The sequence below is a fragment of the Cupressus sempervirens genome, chromosome 2 (genome assembly GCF_028749045.1).
Source record: "Cupressus sempervirens isolate cs-2001-9-10 chromosome 2, ASM2874904v1, whole genome shotgun sequence".
Classification (NCBI taxonomy): Eukaryota; Viridiplantae; Streptophyta; class Pinopsida; order Cupressales; family Cupressaceae; genus Cupressus; species Cupressus sempervirens.
In genome coordinates, this window is record NC_143119.1 from 289,600,089 (window position 1) to 289,617,493 (window position 17,405).

Genomic DNA, 17,405 nt, shown 5'->3' on the forward strand with positions numbered 1-17,405 from the left:
ATCGAATTATCACTTGGAAATTTGAATTGACACAATCTTTAAAAACAGTGGAAGCCAAGAAGTCACCGCTTGGTTCTTTATTTGAAAGCCGTGAGAGTGGTCGGGAATCATTCATTCCTCACTCGGCCACATATTATATTGTCTCTGCCACCTTTAACACCCGCTTGCACCCATTTCCAAGAGCCGAAAATCCCCTTCTTTTACCGATCTATCGTCCACTATAAGCAGCAGTCCTGCCGAATACACCCAGACATTGAGGATTAAGTTTTCTACAATAGATACGTCTGCAATATCTTAAGGAGAGCAGACTTCCAATCGGATGCCAAGTTCTCAAACTTCTTTACCACCACACACCCATATCAAGCCTTATCAATCGGTTTGAACTTTTGCTCCTTGTCGTCCAATAATTCCGGCTAAAGATCTATGATCAAATGTTCTACAAGTAACATCTCAATGCAACAAGAGAGGACCAGACAAAGTTCAAATCCTTCAGTACAATATCAAATACTTAACAGGTCTTGAGTTTATCTTTCCCAATTTTTAATGCAATTCTATAGCAGTCAGCTAATATCAGAACCTTCTCTTGTGTCTATATTCATGTTACTTTAACTTGCTGAATGAACCTTGAAGAATTATAAAGAACTTCTTAATTTCTTTTATTTAGTTGAATAGTAATCCATACCCAAGAGAGTTTCTAAATACAATAAGAACTTGTATGAATATTGTTGATGTCACAAATCTTGGTGAAATAAATCAAGGGCGGGATGCTCATAATCTTTTTATACACCTAGGATCCACCGGCATTGTAGCCAAGAAAAGGGTGAAGAGGTGTAAAAGGGCAGAAAGCTCATATTCTTTAGTACACCTAGTAATCACCGGCTGTGCAGCCAAGATGGTGAAGAGGTGGAATAAATCCACAAGAAAACAAAAGAGAATTAGACATGAATAACTTAAATGAAATATACTTAATAGCTCATGCTCATCCCTGAATTGAATCCTGTTGACAAGTCGAGTGGTGGTGATCAGGTCGTTGAACCCATCGGAAAATTCTTGGCCCAGGTAGTTTATAGGCATGTTTGCCATCTAATGATCACTTGATGTCAGTAGTGCCAATTATGTAAGCATGTCTGTTTCATAACTGAACGGACATTCAAAACACCAGGTTGCTTAGGTGGCTAGACCAAAGAACATCCCAAGCTCGATCCCAAGATAGGGAGGGCCTTTCTAAATTAATAGAATGTGTGGGGATAAGTATGGTCCAAGGTTGGGAGGTTAAGCCTATGTCAATGCTTCTCCTCTCGCCAAAGCCGAGGCTTGCACAACCAACTAAAGATCTTCCAATGATACTTGTATGTTCCATTCCTTCTTTTCTTGGTAGCATTTACTTGTATGTTTCGTAAATCAATTGATCATGAATACAGTTATTCTAGTTAATCGTTAACCTATTTATATCAGCTGATCATGAATACAATTGTGAATAGTTAATCGTTGATTTAGTTATTTCAATTGAATATGATCACAGTACTTCCTATTAATTGATAAAAGCAATTAATGTCATGTGAAAAGGATTCAGTTATTTGTTTTGTGAATGATGGGAGTTTTTAGTTTAAACCGTCCTTGTTTTAGATATGAAAATCCGTTTGTTACAATTAGGAGCATCATTGCGTCAAATATTATCTCCCACAAACCCCTAGGCAAGATGTGTTGCTATGTAATTCAATAGAAGTGGAGATTATATGAGAGATGAAGATTGTCCTTGTTTATAGTAGAAATAATTAGAAAATTAGGGGACTGCCGAGGCAATTGGAGTCGTAACAAATTCTCATCCTAACTCAAAGACTACAATAATGGACTCTTGTCTTCACACACAATTATGGAGGTCATTGAGTAGAAATTGTTTTTGTTGGGTGCAATCACAGTCATAGGGTTTCTTTGTTCCTCATTAGATTCCTAGAATGCAACCTTCACTTAAAGTTACTACATGAAACCAAGAGGAGCATCATGAGGTCAAGGTGGAAAGCACCTTTTTTTGTATTATAACATACCATTCCATGTTGTGAAAAAACCATATTGGAAGTCTCTAACCAATTCATCAGCCATTTCTAGAAAAGGTTCAATACATCTAGTCCATAAGATTTGAATGAGCCCTTGTTGGAGGAAGCATAATGTAAGCTAGATTGCTTCTAGCCCTTTCTTCTTTAAGGGCTCACCTAGGCTTCTCTTCTAGCCTACTAGGCTTTCCCTTTTGTCACCCTAACCTCAAGAAGATAGCTATCCTATCCTCCTATCTTCCTTGTCTAGTTACACCAATGTTTTTACAACTTGCTCCCTTCCTAAAGACATCTTTCCTTGTCCTTCAAACTCTCAATTTCATCAAACTTAGTCATTCTACCTTCAACATGAAGTGAGGGATTTTAAACTTCTACCAAATTTCTAGCTTCAAAATCCATGGTTCTCCTTATCAATTCCTTCAAATTTAGCAAAACTGTCCTAATTAGGCCTAGTTGAATTAGACCTCTAAAGTTAGTTTTTGGGCTACAACTCCGAGTTTCCCTTAACAAGGTGGCAAACTAATCTCAGATATGGATACCCTTTTGGGAATACTTCAGGATTTTGTGGGTCTCAAGTCCTCAACCTATCTGAATTCACTTTGCTACTTTTAAGCCTAAAAGCAAGGGTTTCGAGCATTTTGTATCAGCATTTCCTAGGGCCTAATGAAATCCCTAACAAAAATTATCTTGAAAACTTCTCCTTCCACATATAGCTTCCTCACACATCCCTCCTCCTTCTACAACTCTCAGATTGAACTGTCTAATACATTCAATCCATCAAAATCCTCTTGCAAGCATTGTGATCACCTAGCCATTCAATGAAAGCTTGCCTAGGGCATCACTTGAAAAATGGCAACCCAGTTTGTCCAGGCCTCTTCTTTGCTATATACACTATACAAAGACTCCACTTCCATGTCCCTCAAAGCCATGATGATTCCACGGTGAGGATTCATAGGGGAGCCATTTTTCCCAAAATTGTCAAAATAAAAACAGCAGGCTGTCTATTTACACAAGATTTTTGAACTACAACCAAATGAACTCCTATCAACTTGCAATCTGAAACAAAAAGCATTGTAAGGACATGAACTACAAGGATCAAATGAGAACAGAAGTTTTTCAATCCATCATGGTACTCAAGCAATCAAAAACATGAAAAATTGCCAAAACTGAACACCAGTTCGTGCCTTTAGCTTTTCAAAATTCACTTATTATAACCTCTAACCCTTGGAATAGGTCTCCTTCATGGTTTTATAAGTTCTCTCAGAGGTTTCAGACAGTTATACTAACCATCAACTCCATCTCCACGATAAGCAACTTTCTTGTCAGAATGTTGTCAAGCAATTTTTCAAAATTGCTGACAACTTTTTGCAACTCCTAGTAACTTTTGCATCCAACCTTTGGAAACTTCCAAATAGGCCTATTATGGTCCCTTTATGATGTCTAGGCATGATTAAGCCTTCAAAGTATCAACTTACATGATTTTGACCAATTTCACCTAATTGACAACTTTTGCAACAATTTACATCTTTTTGACATCTTTCCCAACTTTGTATCAAATGACAATGTACGACCTCCAACCTATGCAAAAAGATATAAAAACACCATAGGAGACAACTTAAACTCAAATCAATACTTTTTTCAAGCTTCTAGGGTATAAGACCCATAACCCCAATCTTGCTTCCTAGCAACCTAAACACAAGGTAAGCAAAACAACTAGAATGGATTGAGCCTAGTCAAATCCATCTAGGAGTAAACACCACATGACCTTCTAAGGTCAAAACACACCCAACTGACTTGGCTAAGGTCAGTACAACCAAAAACCAAAATGAGGATCTAGGACTAGGAGTTAGCCTAGGTGCTCCTACACCAAAGCAATTAAGTAAATTGAGATAATAGTGCAACAACAAAAGATATTATAATGAATAGGGGCTTCATATTGTTTGATGGGCAAATAAATATTAGGTTCTAGAGACGCCTTAATCCACTTTCTAGGATCGTCAAGTGAATGATTGGATAGTCATGACTGATACTTTCCACAAAGAATAAAATGTTGACTCTATACAATATGTTGGACAAGGTGATCATGAAAGTGGATATGGTGAATGCGATTCAAGTTGTAACCAACAATATGTCAACATAGGGAACAAAGAGGAAACTTCTTGGTGAAAATTAGCATGCCATTTTTTCGTGTTTTTATGCTTCCCATCGCATGATCTTTTACTTGAAAATACGAGTGAACTTGGAAGGGTGAGGATTGTGGTTGATGAGACAAGAAACATAACCAAATGCATCTTCAACCACCCTTGGGTGTTTAACTGATGAAAGAACACAAAAAGGGAAAGGATCTTGTGCAATTAAGAGCCACAAAATTCGTCACTTTGCAAAGCACTTTAACTTCAGTGATGTCCCAAAAATTTATGGTGTTGAACAAGAGGTGGGTGGAGCTCCTGTACACCAAAAATACCAAAGGGAAAAATTGTGAAAACTACTTTTAATGACATGGTTGCTTAAAGCAGAGGTGAGATCTTCAAGGCGACTTTAAACCTAATATTTATGAATTTAAAAAGGATAGAGATCTCAGTTGCAGTAGTAGAAGATGGCTATTCCAAACAACAACACTAACATCATGTTGTACTCTATGAATTTTTTTGTGTAGAGTCGTATTTTGAGCCAAAAAACTTGTAATTCCTTATTGAGTTTGTTTCAGAGCTTGGATGTGAGAGTCAAAATGGACTAAGGTTTTGAAAAGGGACACTATGTTTTAGAGCTATCCATAAGTACAGATGGACAAAATCATTTTTCAACTTACATGGCCAGGTGACTGAAGAGGCAATCCATAGTAAGGTTTGCCCAAAAGGCAAAAAACATTAAACTGTCCACTTCGATGTAGGAAGTATGCCTAGATAGAGCAAGTTCAAATTTGCCAAATGTTTAGGTGCATTGTCTGATACTTCAGTGCAACCCATGACAAACTTTTCAAAGATTTTTGAAGGGTCCAAAATGCTAAATAGAGTGCACTCAGCTGTAGGTGGACAATTCCTAAATAAGGGCAAAAGTCAAGAAGTGGGATTCCATGAGGAGGAGCATGTCTAGATATCATTTAGCACATATGGCTAAAAGGATCAAATGCTAAAGGCACTTCGACAATCCAAATGCTCATGATTTTGATTGGCATTCAGCAGATGCAAAAAGTGTCAGTTCGCAAATGCACTGAGTGGAGATTTGCCAAGCACTTTTATTGTGGGAACTTCAATAGTCTTTCATTCTAAATTATCTTCAGCCATTTGGCAGTTGTTCCAGCATGAACAAAGGGTGATTTTAAAGGTTGTAAATGGACAAGTAATCAGAAAGAGTGTTCCCAGGTCAAGGTAAGCCTGAAAGTTCAAATGTCAAGAAACTGGATACAATGGCCTGGTGTTCACTATAAAGGTGATTGCCCAAGTACTCGAAATATCAAAAAATAAAAAATAAATGGAAGTGCTAGTAATGCCCTTTGTGTGCACCATAAGGAAAAGCGGACAAAACATCGAAATATGAAGAGGACAAACAGGTTTATGGGAAATTCCTATGACTTTTGTACAGTCTCAGATAAAAAGGAGTGGCTTTTAATCCTATGTGGTTATGAACTAGGTTGTTGAAGTCATTATGTGTACCTGTTTAATCCAGTTCAATCTTTGTGTTGTACTCACAATTTTTAGTCTATGCATGGGTATAAGAAGTTCGAGCATTTGTAAAGTTTTTTCTTTAAAAGAAAGGGCATAAAATTCTCATTTTTCATAGAAGTTCTGATCAACCTTGTAACCATTTCCAACAACAAAAGATGGGTATTTGTTTTCAGTTTTTTTGTATTGAATATCAGAGAAAAAATGGTTTCTAGAATTTTAGGATTCAATTTTGTTACAAAGGAGAATTCCCTTTCAATTTGAAGAAAGGTATATCCTTACACGTTGTTCCATTTAATATCATCCTGAACGGGGCAAATGAAATTGTTAACACATCAAAACACAATCTAGTCAAAGCAGAGATAACATCAAATGCAAGATCCCATGGACGGAACGGAATGCAAAAGAGAGTTTAATCTCTTGCTGAAAATACAGAATGGCCACGACTTCTTGATGTGAGTATGATGCATCAAAGGTTATAGTAGAAGTCACCGACCAGATCTTCTTAAGGTATATGTCAAAATATGGGTAGTTGAAAATTTTAAGACAAACAGAAATTTTCAGCTATGGTGGGGAGATGATCATTAGGCTCTATTACTAACTGATTAATTCTATTTCTGAATGTCTATTTGCAAAAGAGAATATTATACATAAACTAAAACTATTACAAAGAAATATATTTGTTCCCATATATTCCATTCTTAATTCCTTTCATGTACCCTTCTCAGCTGTCCCAGCTGTCTATTTATTTTTTAATTCATTTCTATCTATCCATTTGAATATAGTTTTGAATGATGTAGAATAAATAACTATAGTTCATATAGTTATTATAATTTATAATAGTGGTTCCCATGAAGAGAACTACCATTTCCCACATTATCCTCGCATTCAAAATCCATAAAACTTGTTACACACGTGGCTGGTATTCCTGCAATGATAGAAATTAATTTTTTTGCCCTTTTTAGATTTTTGCTTTCCTTTCTCATTATTAGAGTTCTGTTATATTCGATTTCTGTTCAATTTTCAGATTTTTAGATTTTTATCATGTTATGTAGTGCTTTTCAGAAAAGTAACAGATGCAACCCCAAGGGCCAAGATTGTATTCATCTGCTCATGCTAACCATGAAACCCTGATCTCTAAACAACCTCACAGCACCTATCTAAAGATAATCTTGAATCCATGAAGGCTTCTAAAGCAAGATTGAGAGAAACAGTATAGGATACATATTCACAAACTGAGGAAACTGCTGGTCTAAAAGTTACAAGGGCTTGGCTGCGTGCCCTTTGAGAAAGTAACAATAATTGGATTTAATAGTACAAGTTAGGAAGCATTGTCTTGTTGGGAAAAAGAGCACATTCATAGTTGTGATGAGTTTCCAATGTGGAAAAAGCATATGTTATACTAGCATAGTTTCCAAACTCGGAATCGGCTCGGACTCGGCAAGGCTGACTTGACTATGCTTGGCTAAGAATCGGCAAAATGAAAAAACCCTTGAAATTTAGAGATTTTTATGATTTAAAACTTATTTCATGCACCCTTTATTGGATATAACTTAAACACACTATAACATCATCAAATAGAAACTAACATACATAACCAAGGAACATAAATGATATATCCATCACATACATAAAATGTAAATTGAATAGAAAACATAGGATCATATGACATGGATTATTTACAGAGATGAAAACTTAAAAGCTCTTTCTGCATCTTACTGTTACTCTATCGAAAATGGGGGACTTGTACAAATGGTGACATTGTAGTAATATAATCATTTTTCTGTTGATGACATCATCATTCCTGAAAGCTTCTCCTCCTACTTGCTTCTTCCTTCAATGATGGTTGATTAATGTGTGCATGAAATGATAAATTTCGAACGTCATGTTATTATTTGATGCCACTGCTATTTAAAAGTTTTCCTTAAGTTACTTGAGCTTTTTGCGGGAGTCATTTGGAGTATTAATTGTTGTGCTTATCTTTTAAATAAACACTTGCTGGCTTAACATTGTTTATTTGAAAGGAAAATGTTTTAGTAAAGGGAAAAAAACTTATTAGACATGTCTACTATTCTTAAGAAGACTCGTTGGACACCATATCCAGGAAACTCTGGATAACCAAATAGGAAGGACTTATGCAATTTGCAAAACTAGACAGGTTCTCCAGACCCTCCTCAGAGGAGTACAGTTTACTAAGCAAAGTGCAGAATTCCTCCTGAAAGAAGCAGCATAAATCCCATAGACAAGCTTAGATTAACAGTGTTGACGTTAAAGGTGAGAGGTGAAAGCCAAAAACTGACCAAACAGCAAAAATCCAGAGCAAAGGGAGTTTATTTAATCAGCCAGTATTTCTTAGTTTCATTCTAGCTAGAGGCAGATTGCTCAAGAAATAACAAAACTTAATTTCTTTCTCATCCTGTATGTTATTGGCTAACTGTAGTGAATTCAATTGGAAAAGTTTGATGTCTTTCCTACATTCATTCAACTTCCATTGCTGAAAATTGTGGGAAGCTTTCTGTTTGAAGTCATCAATTAAGATAGAAGCCATAACAGTGTGAGTGAATTGATGTTGCTGAGATTCTAAAAGAGATTGATGGGTGGCCATAGCTTTGGTAAAATTGTTAGAATTAATTTCTAAACAACTAGCAAAATAGAAAACAACCAACCCATTATCCCACAAATAGGTCTTGATGCTTTGTCTGTATGAATTGTTACCTAGCCGATTTATGGGCCTGATTCCTGACAATTTATGGCAATTTATGATGAATCTCTGAGTTAGGCGATTTTTGGGCAAAAATTGGCAAGATGCCAAGCTGAGTCAGCAAAAAGTGCCCAGCTTGATTCGGCTCGCCAAATCTTGCGGCAATTCTGGGATCTCTGTCTTATAGTCCAAAAAAATGAAACATTGTCATTGAAGCCACTCAAGCTCATGCCTGAAAAAATAGCTTTAAAAAGACATTATTTGTGTGTAATGCAAAATCAAAATGTCTCGCAAGTAACTCAATTAATCACTCGATGTAGAGGTTTTCATTAAAACTCACCCACAACTCCCTAAATACTCCTTGAAAACATAGAAAAAAAAATCGATGACATGAGTATGTGACTAAAAATTTTCCCATGGTTCCATAAGTGCATTCCACCTGAAACAAAACTCATCCTTTTCAACTCCTTTTTAGCAGAGGTGTTGGAGTAATGTTAAACAAGTTTACAGACATTTAGGAACAACAAATCAGCTCGTATTCGATGGCAAGCCAAAGTTATCTTATTGTAAGTTGTAACATGTCTCCAGTGTTTTTTATCATTTTTGTGCCATCATTCTAAATGTTTTTTTCTAGGCTGCTTTTTTTTTTTTTTTTTGTTTTACTGTCAGGGTTTAGTGATTAGGTAATGGTTTAAACTACTGCTAGGTTGCTAGACTTGTTTTATTTTATTTTATTTTTCTAGGGTTGATTTCCATTATTTTGCAAAGAAAATGGCACCCACAAGTAGGAAAGGTGGTAACAAGCCCATGGACCTTGATTAGAAACAAGAGATAGAAGGTACAGAGCTAAGAAATGGTAAACTGCAACTACTGTGGGATGTATATAAGAGGGCATATAAATTGCCTCCTATATCACCTTGCATGAGTCACTTCCGCAGATTTTGTGTGATTTACACAAGTAGTTCAAGAAGTCAAGATTAAGGCAAAAGTTTGGCTTGCACCTTATGATCAGAAAAAAGAAAAGAAACAAATTACAGAAGCATTGGTAGCCTATTATTGGCAGTCCTATACAATCAAAGGGAGTTATAGAGGTCTCAATTTCTTCTGTTGGACCACGGGTATAAGGATCAGGCAGCACGGGCAGTCATAGTTCCAATAAGTTTGCTCCTAAATGGTGCTGCATGGAATAAGACATTGAAGCATAAGGCAAGGATGGCATGTGCCGATTTTTCAGATTACAGTATTTCATTTAATGTTAGGAGTCCTTTTGGGGGAGTAACCAGTCCCTAGATTAGCCATGGTAAGTAAAGAGTTTGAGGCACCTTACTGTTATTAGTTAAGCAGGCATTGATCTGTGTGGAAAGGCAAAAGTCAAGTCATATGTGCCCAATCCACCACTATCAACCCCCTTCCATTGATAGTTGTTGAGCAATCGTTCACCAGCAGATTCAATGTTCTATCTCATTTCATGAGCTCTCCTCCCCTGGTGTAAAATGATGAGCAAGCTTTTATTCGTGAGACGGGTTGAATTGAAAGAAGCCCCCATTTCTATTTCAGTGAACCCAAGCTTTACTGATTATTACAAGTTACAATCAAGAACACAAATATGCCAGTAGAAAAACAAAAATAAATGTGCAGAAAGGTCTATAGCATTTTATTCAATAAATGGACAGATGGGAAAAACCATACCTCAATAAACTTATGGTTTCAAGAGGATAGCTAGTGTTCATGAAGCCAAACAATGCCCCCAGTAAAGTTTAAAATGTTAAGAGGCTTGAGACCTTCTGCAACTTGTCAGATTAGATTATGGAGTTGGGGGTAGAGAGCATTTCCAAGTACTGATAGATAATGCAATTGTATGTCTTAGTTCATGTGCTAGAGTTAAGATGCCCTGGCTTGTCTTAGCACCCATGTGTTGCCCATGACATTGGCATTTGCCTTGAGGATATTGGGAAACTTAGTTGGGTGAAGAACATGATTGAAAAAAAATGGCATATCACAAAAATGAACCATGTGAGAGAGAAAATTAGTGGAATTGAGCTCATATCTATAATTTCCCTTCAATATCATAATAGAAAAACTTGCTAAAAATTCACAAAAACTCAGTAACCTAAAAAATTGCTCAGATTTTATTAGAAAAACTGTTCTTTTATTTTTTTGCAAAATTCAATGACAAGATGTATCCAATGAGTTCATAAATGACTACAAAATGTTTTCTATTATATTTGATTGATTTAATGCAAATTGATCACAAAATTGCATCCACGTGTGGGTACTGTTGTTGCAAATGGGGACCCCCTCTTTAGCGTTGGCAATAGAGTAGTTGTCTTGGGTAGTCTTGGTTTAGTCACAATCTTGGAGCCTCAGTGCTAAGTGAGATGAGTTTGAGCAACTGTGAGGATAGGTCATGCCAAATTAGGAGTCAAGACAATAGAAGAGTGAAGTTAGCAAGGCTTCCACACTTGGCCATGTTTTGTAGTACTAGTCAAAACCTGATATGGAAGTGGAGAGTCTCACTCGAAGCCCAGAACTTGATTGTTGAGAGAGAATAGAAATCTGATTGATGCAAATTGAGGAAGTCTCATGGAGATGAAGATGAGCAATCGACAAAGTAGCATTGGATTTGAATTTGTTACAAAACAGAACTGAAAAGATTAAATATGTATTTTCCAAGTGAAAGAAATCAAGTTTGAAGCATGAAGGATGAACAAAGGGATCAATGGAGCAAGTTGGAAGACAAATTTAGAAGAGCAAGTGGAAGAGAGAAGTTAACAACCTTTTGGAAAATTGTCCTAAGGTAGTGTGGAATCCACACTACAATTGGACAGGGCTATCCAAGAAGAGTGCAGAATCCACACTCCTCATGGACAGGTATGTCCAAAGAACATCAAAATTCTGCACTCCCAATTTTGAAAGTTATTGATCCCATGAGGATGCTCTCATTGAGATATAAGCATTCCAAGGTTCCAACCAGGTTTCTCCACCCAAAGTAAGTATGATTCAAAGGGGGTAAAAGATCAAAGTTTCCTTAAGAACATAAGATCAGACCTCTGGTCGGGTAGGTGCATGATCAAATCTCAGAATTCAGAGTGAAATCAACACTGGAGCCACCTTATTTTTATCAAGGAGAAGATTAAAATGAAGCAGGTAAAAGTATACCAAAGTAGAGATAGAAGGGAAGAAGTGAAAATGTCTAAGGATGCTCAAAGCTTGTCAAAAGATAGTGCAGAATCCACACTACCCTTGGACAGGGCTGCCCAAGGATAGTGCATAATCCGCACTACCTTTAGGCACTTGTATCCATAACAGCCCTAACTTCCGCCCTTTGTCTCTAGTCAAATCCGCCCTGCAAGTTGTTTCCCTTCATAAATATTGTTATTGCAGATTGTAATGAAGCTTCTATCACATTAAAATCAGATCTAAAAGTGGTAAAAGAAAATCCAAAGAAAAGATAAAAAATCAGAATCCAATCAGGTCTGAAAAAATGAGAATTATGCTTCATTTCTGTTAAGAAGGTTTATAAGTAAAGTTTATTTCATCTGTGCATCATGCTGAGATCATCTTGACAATACTCTAATATTGTCCATGATCATCATTTTACAGACTTGATGCAATTATCTCTTTTGTTTTGCAGGCTGATTATGAAAGAAGGAGATGCCTGGAGAACAACAGATGGTAGCAAGATCGAACTCAAACACATCAAACAGGAATACACAAATGCCTAGCCTTACATCAAAGAGGACAAACAAGAAGGTTGTTCGAGATTAAGGACAAGGTGAAGATGTAAGTTCAAAATGGAGATCAAAGAACAGGTTATGCAAGAAGATGATCAAAGCTACAAGTGAAGCAAGCTATCTTCAGACTTGAATTTCTTTCAGAACCCCGAGTTCAAGGTCTAAGCACATGAAGTACCGATATCACTTTTACAAGTTCAAAATCATGGCAATAAGAAGATTTCCAAGACGGTGAAGAAAGTTTGTGAAGATGAAACAATCTGGGAATATGGGCCATCACAATCAATTCAAGACTTGATAATATTTCATATCAATAGATATATTTTTTCATCACCAAGGATGTAAGCAAGTTATGAGATAAGCATATTGAGATGGTGCCTACTCATCTTCAACCAATCAGATGGATCCAGAAGCACGTGTCCAAGCTCATTCAATCAGATCATACCATGTGTAGAGTCCACATAATGTCATTACCTAACCTATTTTCTGATTGGTCTGCAAAATTAATGTAATTTTCTCATTGACCCACAAGGTGGTGCTTCATTGTAATTGGTCAAGAATTTAATGCTTGTGGTTGCAAGTTGGATTAGGGCTTTGTTGGCGTAAGCTTGGCCCTTGATCTTGAATTAATCTTGGTCATTCATTGTATTTGAACAACTAGAAAAGGTCGGGCCTTTTCATTTGTAACTCATTAGATTAGTTTTAGAATAGAGTAGGAGCAGACTTGTTGAAATTGTTGTTATAATGCTACAAAAGTAATTGCAGATCAAATGTTGGTTTTCATGGTGGGTTATTTGTATTATTTTGGAGTACTACATGGTTTCTACATTTCCTCATGTAAAGTAGAATTTCATTTTAAGTAGAAAGAGAAATAGATAAATGGAAGATATTGTTGAATGATAAATTTATGGAGAAACTAGTGTCCATACCTTTTGATACTAGTTGATTGCAAGTATTAGTGTAAGGTTAGCCTGAGCCTTATTCCATGCGTCTAATTTCAACTGGAGTTGTTCATTTGGAGTGCACCATCATTGGGTATTTGAATGAGTGCCACCAATATGAAAATCATTCCTACATCCTAAGAAGCAAGCCCCCTCCTTTGTGTAGTAGATTTGACGAAGCAAGTATTGATTAGGGTTTCACCTCATCTTTAATGATCTCTTGCATTCCTAGAGTTAGATTAGATTCTCGAAGCCCTTTAACCCTTTGTAATATGTTTGTTAGAAGTAGTTTAAGAGCTCCAATTGTTAAATCATTCGTATTTGCAAAGTTCCATTAATTGAGCAATGTAAGTCCCTTTGTGATACCAACATATCACATCATTATAACTGAGTGAAAGCCCACAACTAGAAGGAAACTTGGGGTTGTCCCATTTGACCACACAATTCATATATATTGCTTAGCAAATGAGCTTCCTTGTTCAAGAGAGAGTTAGAGATTTGGTGTTTCATTTGGAATACTAAGTATTCGATTTTACATGTCGAAATAGTCATAAGTCTCACATCAACAGGTACTTGATATTATAGTTAGCTAACAACTATTGTGAATTTATGATGATTGCCTTTGGACCTCACCAAGATTCATCACAACTCATTAATTGCATATTATAACATTTTACATCTTCCTCTTTCCTAGTCTAGTGAAAACTTCGGGATCTAAATTTCTAATAATTACATTTGAATCTTTCATACTCACAATATGATATTTCATTATCGATCAATGATATTATGATAGTGGTAAAATTAGACATTTAAGTTCTCAGTTTTTACCTCCACTCTCAGACCCCCCTCATTGTATCCAAACATCTTATATAACAAGAGATCCCAACAACTATTTGAAAATTATAACGTTTCTAAAATAGTCATCTCAGTTTCTCTTTAGTTTATTACGTAGTTTCTATTTTTATCTTTAGTTCACGATTCTTTCTTTTAGAAGCATTGTCTGTGTAAATCTATGTAAAAAGCTTACATCTCCTCTATTTAATACAACATTGATTTACCATAACATGGTATCAAAGTGGGTCGGTGGGATTTCATAAAATTTGGTGATTTGTTTTAAGAAAAACGCAAGCCTCTTTCTGATTTGGAAATTCTTCTAGAATTATTTATTTCAATTTTCTAATATAATTTTTTTTGGAGGTATTAAACTATGCGATTTCCTAGTTTGAGGAACAGTCTTTGTTTTCCAATAATTACATGTACTTGCCTGTTTGTTAATGTTCTTGCATGTTAATTGCATGTGTTGTTTTACCATGTGAAGCCTCATGTTTTGCCGCATGAAGGTTTCTCTAATGGGTTTTCATAATTTTTTCCCTTCAAAAAATTCTATTTGGTTTTCAGATTTTTCCTCTTTCAAAATTATGAGTTCTACTAATTTTTTTCTTAAAAATTATCCGTTGGGTTATAATATTTTTTATCTCAAAAATTATGTATTAGGTTTTAATAAATTTTTCCTCAAAAAATTATCTGTTGGGTTTTATTGTTTTCCTCAAAAAAATATCTATCGGGTTTTACTGTTCTTCCTCACAAACGTAGCATTGTAGTCTACGATCCATGTCTTGGATTCTGTTGTTTGATTTTGATTGATTTTTTACCTCGAAAATTATGTTTGATTTTTTTGATTTTTCCTATCAAGTCATGACTTTTTGAAGTTTGTTTCAGGATGCCATGCTCTTTTGCAAACATTTGGAGGGCTTGTCGACTTTTCCTGAAAATCATTGTAGTTGATGTCTCTTTCACTACAAGGGGGGACAACTTTTTACCCAACATCAGATTGGACGGCTAGTTGATCATTAACATTTTGCAAATCCAAGGACGGCCTCAGTGGCAGTAGAATGTTTTGAAGAATTTGCAACCAAACAACATAATGTCTTCTACATGGTAGTTAGACGGGGACAATTAAAGGAGGGTATCAGAATATTATAATGTTTCTTTAATGGTCATCTTGGTTAGTCTTTAGTTTATGAGGTATTTTCTATTTTCATCTTTAGTTCATGATTGTTCCTTCAGAAACATATCTTTGTAAATCTATATAAGGAGATTTCATCTCCTTTGTCTAATACAACATCAATTTACCATAACAATAATTGGTGGGGGTCTGAAAATGGAGATTCCAATTGATTTGAGAGACAGCAATGGTAAGTTGCTCAAGTTGTTAGATGTGAGAAAAACAAATGATAGAGGGGGTGCAGGGGGTTTTAGATAAGTATTTGACACATCTGGGCCTTCTTTTGATGCATCCATGTTTTTTCATATGCTTTCCAAGATTTTCTCTTGATAGGAACTTGGCGAGCAACTTGTGGCTTTAAAAAACTCGTCAATTATTCGCTGAATCCTTCATCATAATTTCAAAATAGGGTCAATTCAGGTTAGAGAAACAGTGAACTTTCCTAAAATGGGTATCTGGGTACATACAACCAAGAGAAAGGAGAAAATATGGCTCATATTTCACTTTTAAGGCTTTTTAATATTATGGGTTGGATAAAGACAGTTTTACAGCCTTAGACTGCTGTTTTTTCATTATAACTTAACATCAGCATAAAAAAATTCTGAATTACAAAAGCAAAAACTGTACTAGGAATTGGGAATTGTTTCCATGTATGTGACTTTAATAATTTAAAATACAATTCTGAAATAGTGAGTCTTTTAGGTAAAGATTATGATTTCAATGTATTCCAGTATTTTGACATAACAACTTTGACCAATGCCTCACATCTTTGCTTGGAAAATTCAAAGAACAGTGTTCAAACATCATTTAAAAAATGATTATGAAGTCAATCCTATACCTTCTTCTGCAGCCTTCTATTGCGAACTTTAGCGCTTTCTGTTTTTGTTGGTTCTCTTGCTTCAATCCTCAATGGGAACCTCAAAGATTCTGTTAATAAACAAGTTGAAAATTTTGAGATCTGCAAGTCAAAACTCAAGTCCTGAAATTTAAAATATACATATGAGCATCAAACCTTTGGGCTGCAGGGCTGCAGACTGCAACTATTTTTAGTAGAACAAAGTTCTTGCTACCTATAACAATTGTCATGTGATGAACTATGGAGTCCCTCAAAAAGAATGCTACAGAAACTTGAAAATACGCTCTGTTTAGTGAAGCAAGATTTACTTAACTTTAGAGCTACAAAATCTCAGAAAATTTTAAAACTAGTACGCAAGTCTAAAGGTTTGTGTTCATATTCAGACTTGTTAAGAAAAAATTGGAACAACTTTGTTCACTGAAGATTAGGAGAAAAATCATATCATTTGGAAAAAAAAAGAATCTGCGCTTTTTCTTTTCTTTTTTAAATTTACAAAATAAAGCTACAGGATTGTCAATATGGTAAATATAACTATAATTTGATCTGAATAATCATTTTTAAAAATATGGGATACAAATTAAAAATAAAATCTAACAAACATAAAGATCACATTTAATAAATCCCCAATAATGGGATGATTGGTAATCATACACAGAGTTGTGTGATCCAACCAAACCTCTGGAGGGATTCTTACAACTCAAATTTGATGGGACCTCTTGAAGGAATTGGGACAAGTATGCACTTAATATCTGCAAGGAGATTATTGAAAGTGGTACTTCGGTCAGATATAGAATGATGATTGATTTCATGTTGCATAAATATACCTGTGTGTGTGTATCAGTATACTTTGTATATACTGATACATATACACTTACATATTTATTGTGTATATTCATTATTTATGGAAATCAATTACCATTCATATAACCAATTGAAACACCATATGTCCCAAGTATATTAGTGATCTGTGTTTAGAGATTATAACTTGCAGATTATTGTTATTTCACGTGTCTTATAAAATCTCAATCGAGCATTATTAGCGGTGATCATTTTCAGATAGGATATTTATTTATTCGTGCAAGATCAAATCAGATCGAACTTAATAAGCATTTGTGTTTGTTAAGTAATAATTCCAAATTAGAGATTGGGTGTCTAATTTGATATGAAAAGGCACATTCATGAGACATCTCATGAATGGACTTGTCTCCACAAACAATGTCGCTTCATAGGATGTGTCTCTTCCATGAATACTTAATGCAGATCCGATCCACAAAAGGAGATATTGAAATCAATAAATGCTCTGCTCTTCTTTTATACTGAAGTAATTATTTTAATCTAATTCAATCTGAAATTGTTAAGAACTTTATGCAGGGCATATAATAATAAACAGTGCAAAGAATTTCAGTTACTTCTGTGCTTTATCCACTCTAGAAGACATTTGTATTTTGGTGTTTG

At 35.4% G+C, this 17,405-nt stretch overlaps 1 protein-coding gene across 3 annotated transcripts in view; it reads right to left on the minus strand.

Annotated features, from left to right (window-relative positions):
• Window positions 1-17,405, minus strand: part of LOC149572200 (Ribosomal L18p/L5e family protein) — a 107,554-nt gene that overhangs the window by 58,440 nt on the left and 31,709 nt on the right. For all 3 annotated transcript variants that reach the window (XM_089813466.1, XM_089813465.1, XM_089813464.1), the window contains exon 2: window positions 15,933-16,021. In XM_089813466.1, coding sequence (XP_089669592.1) covers window positions 15,933-16,021 — 89 coding nt within the window. The remainder of the gene's footprint in view (window positions 1-15,932; window positions 16,022-17,405) is intronic.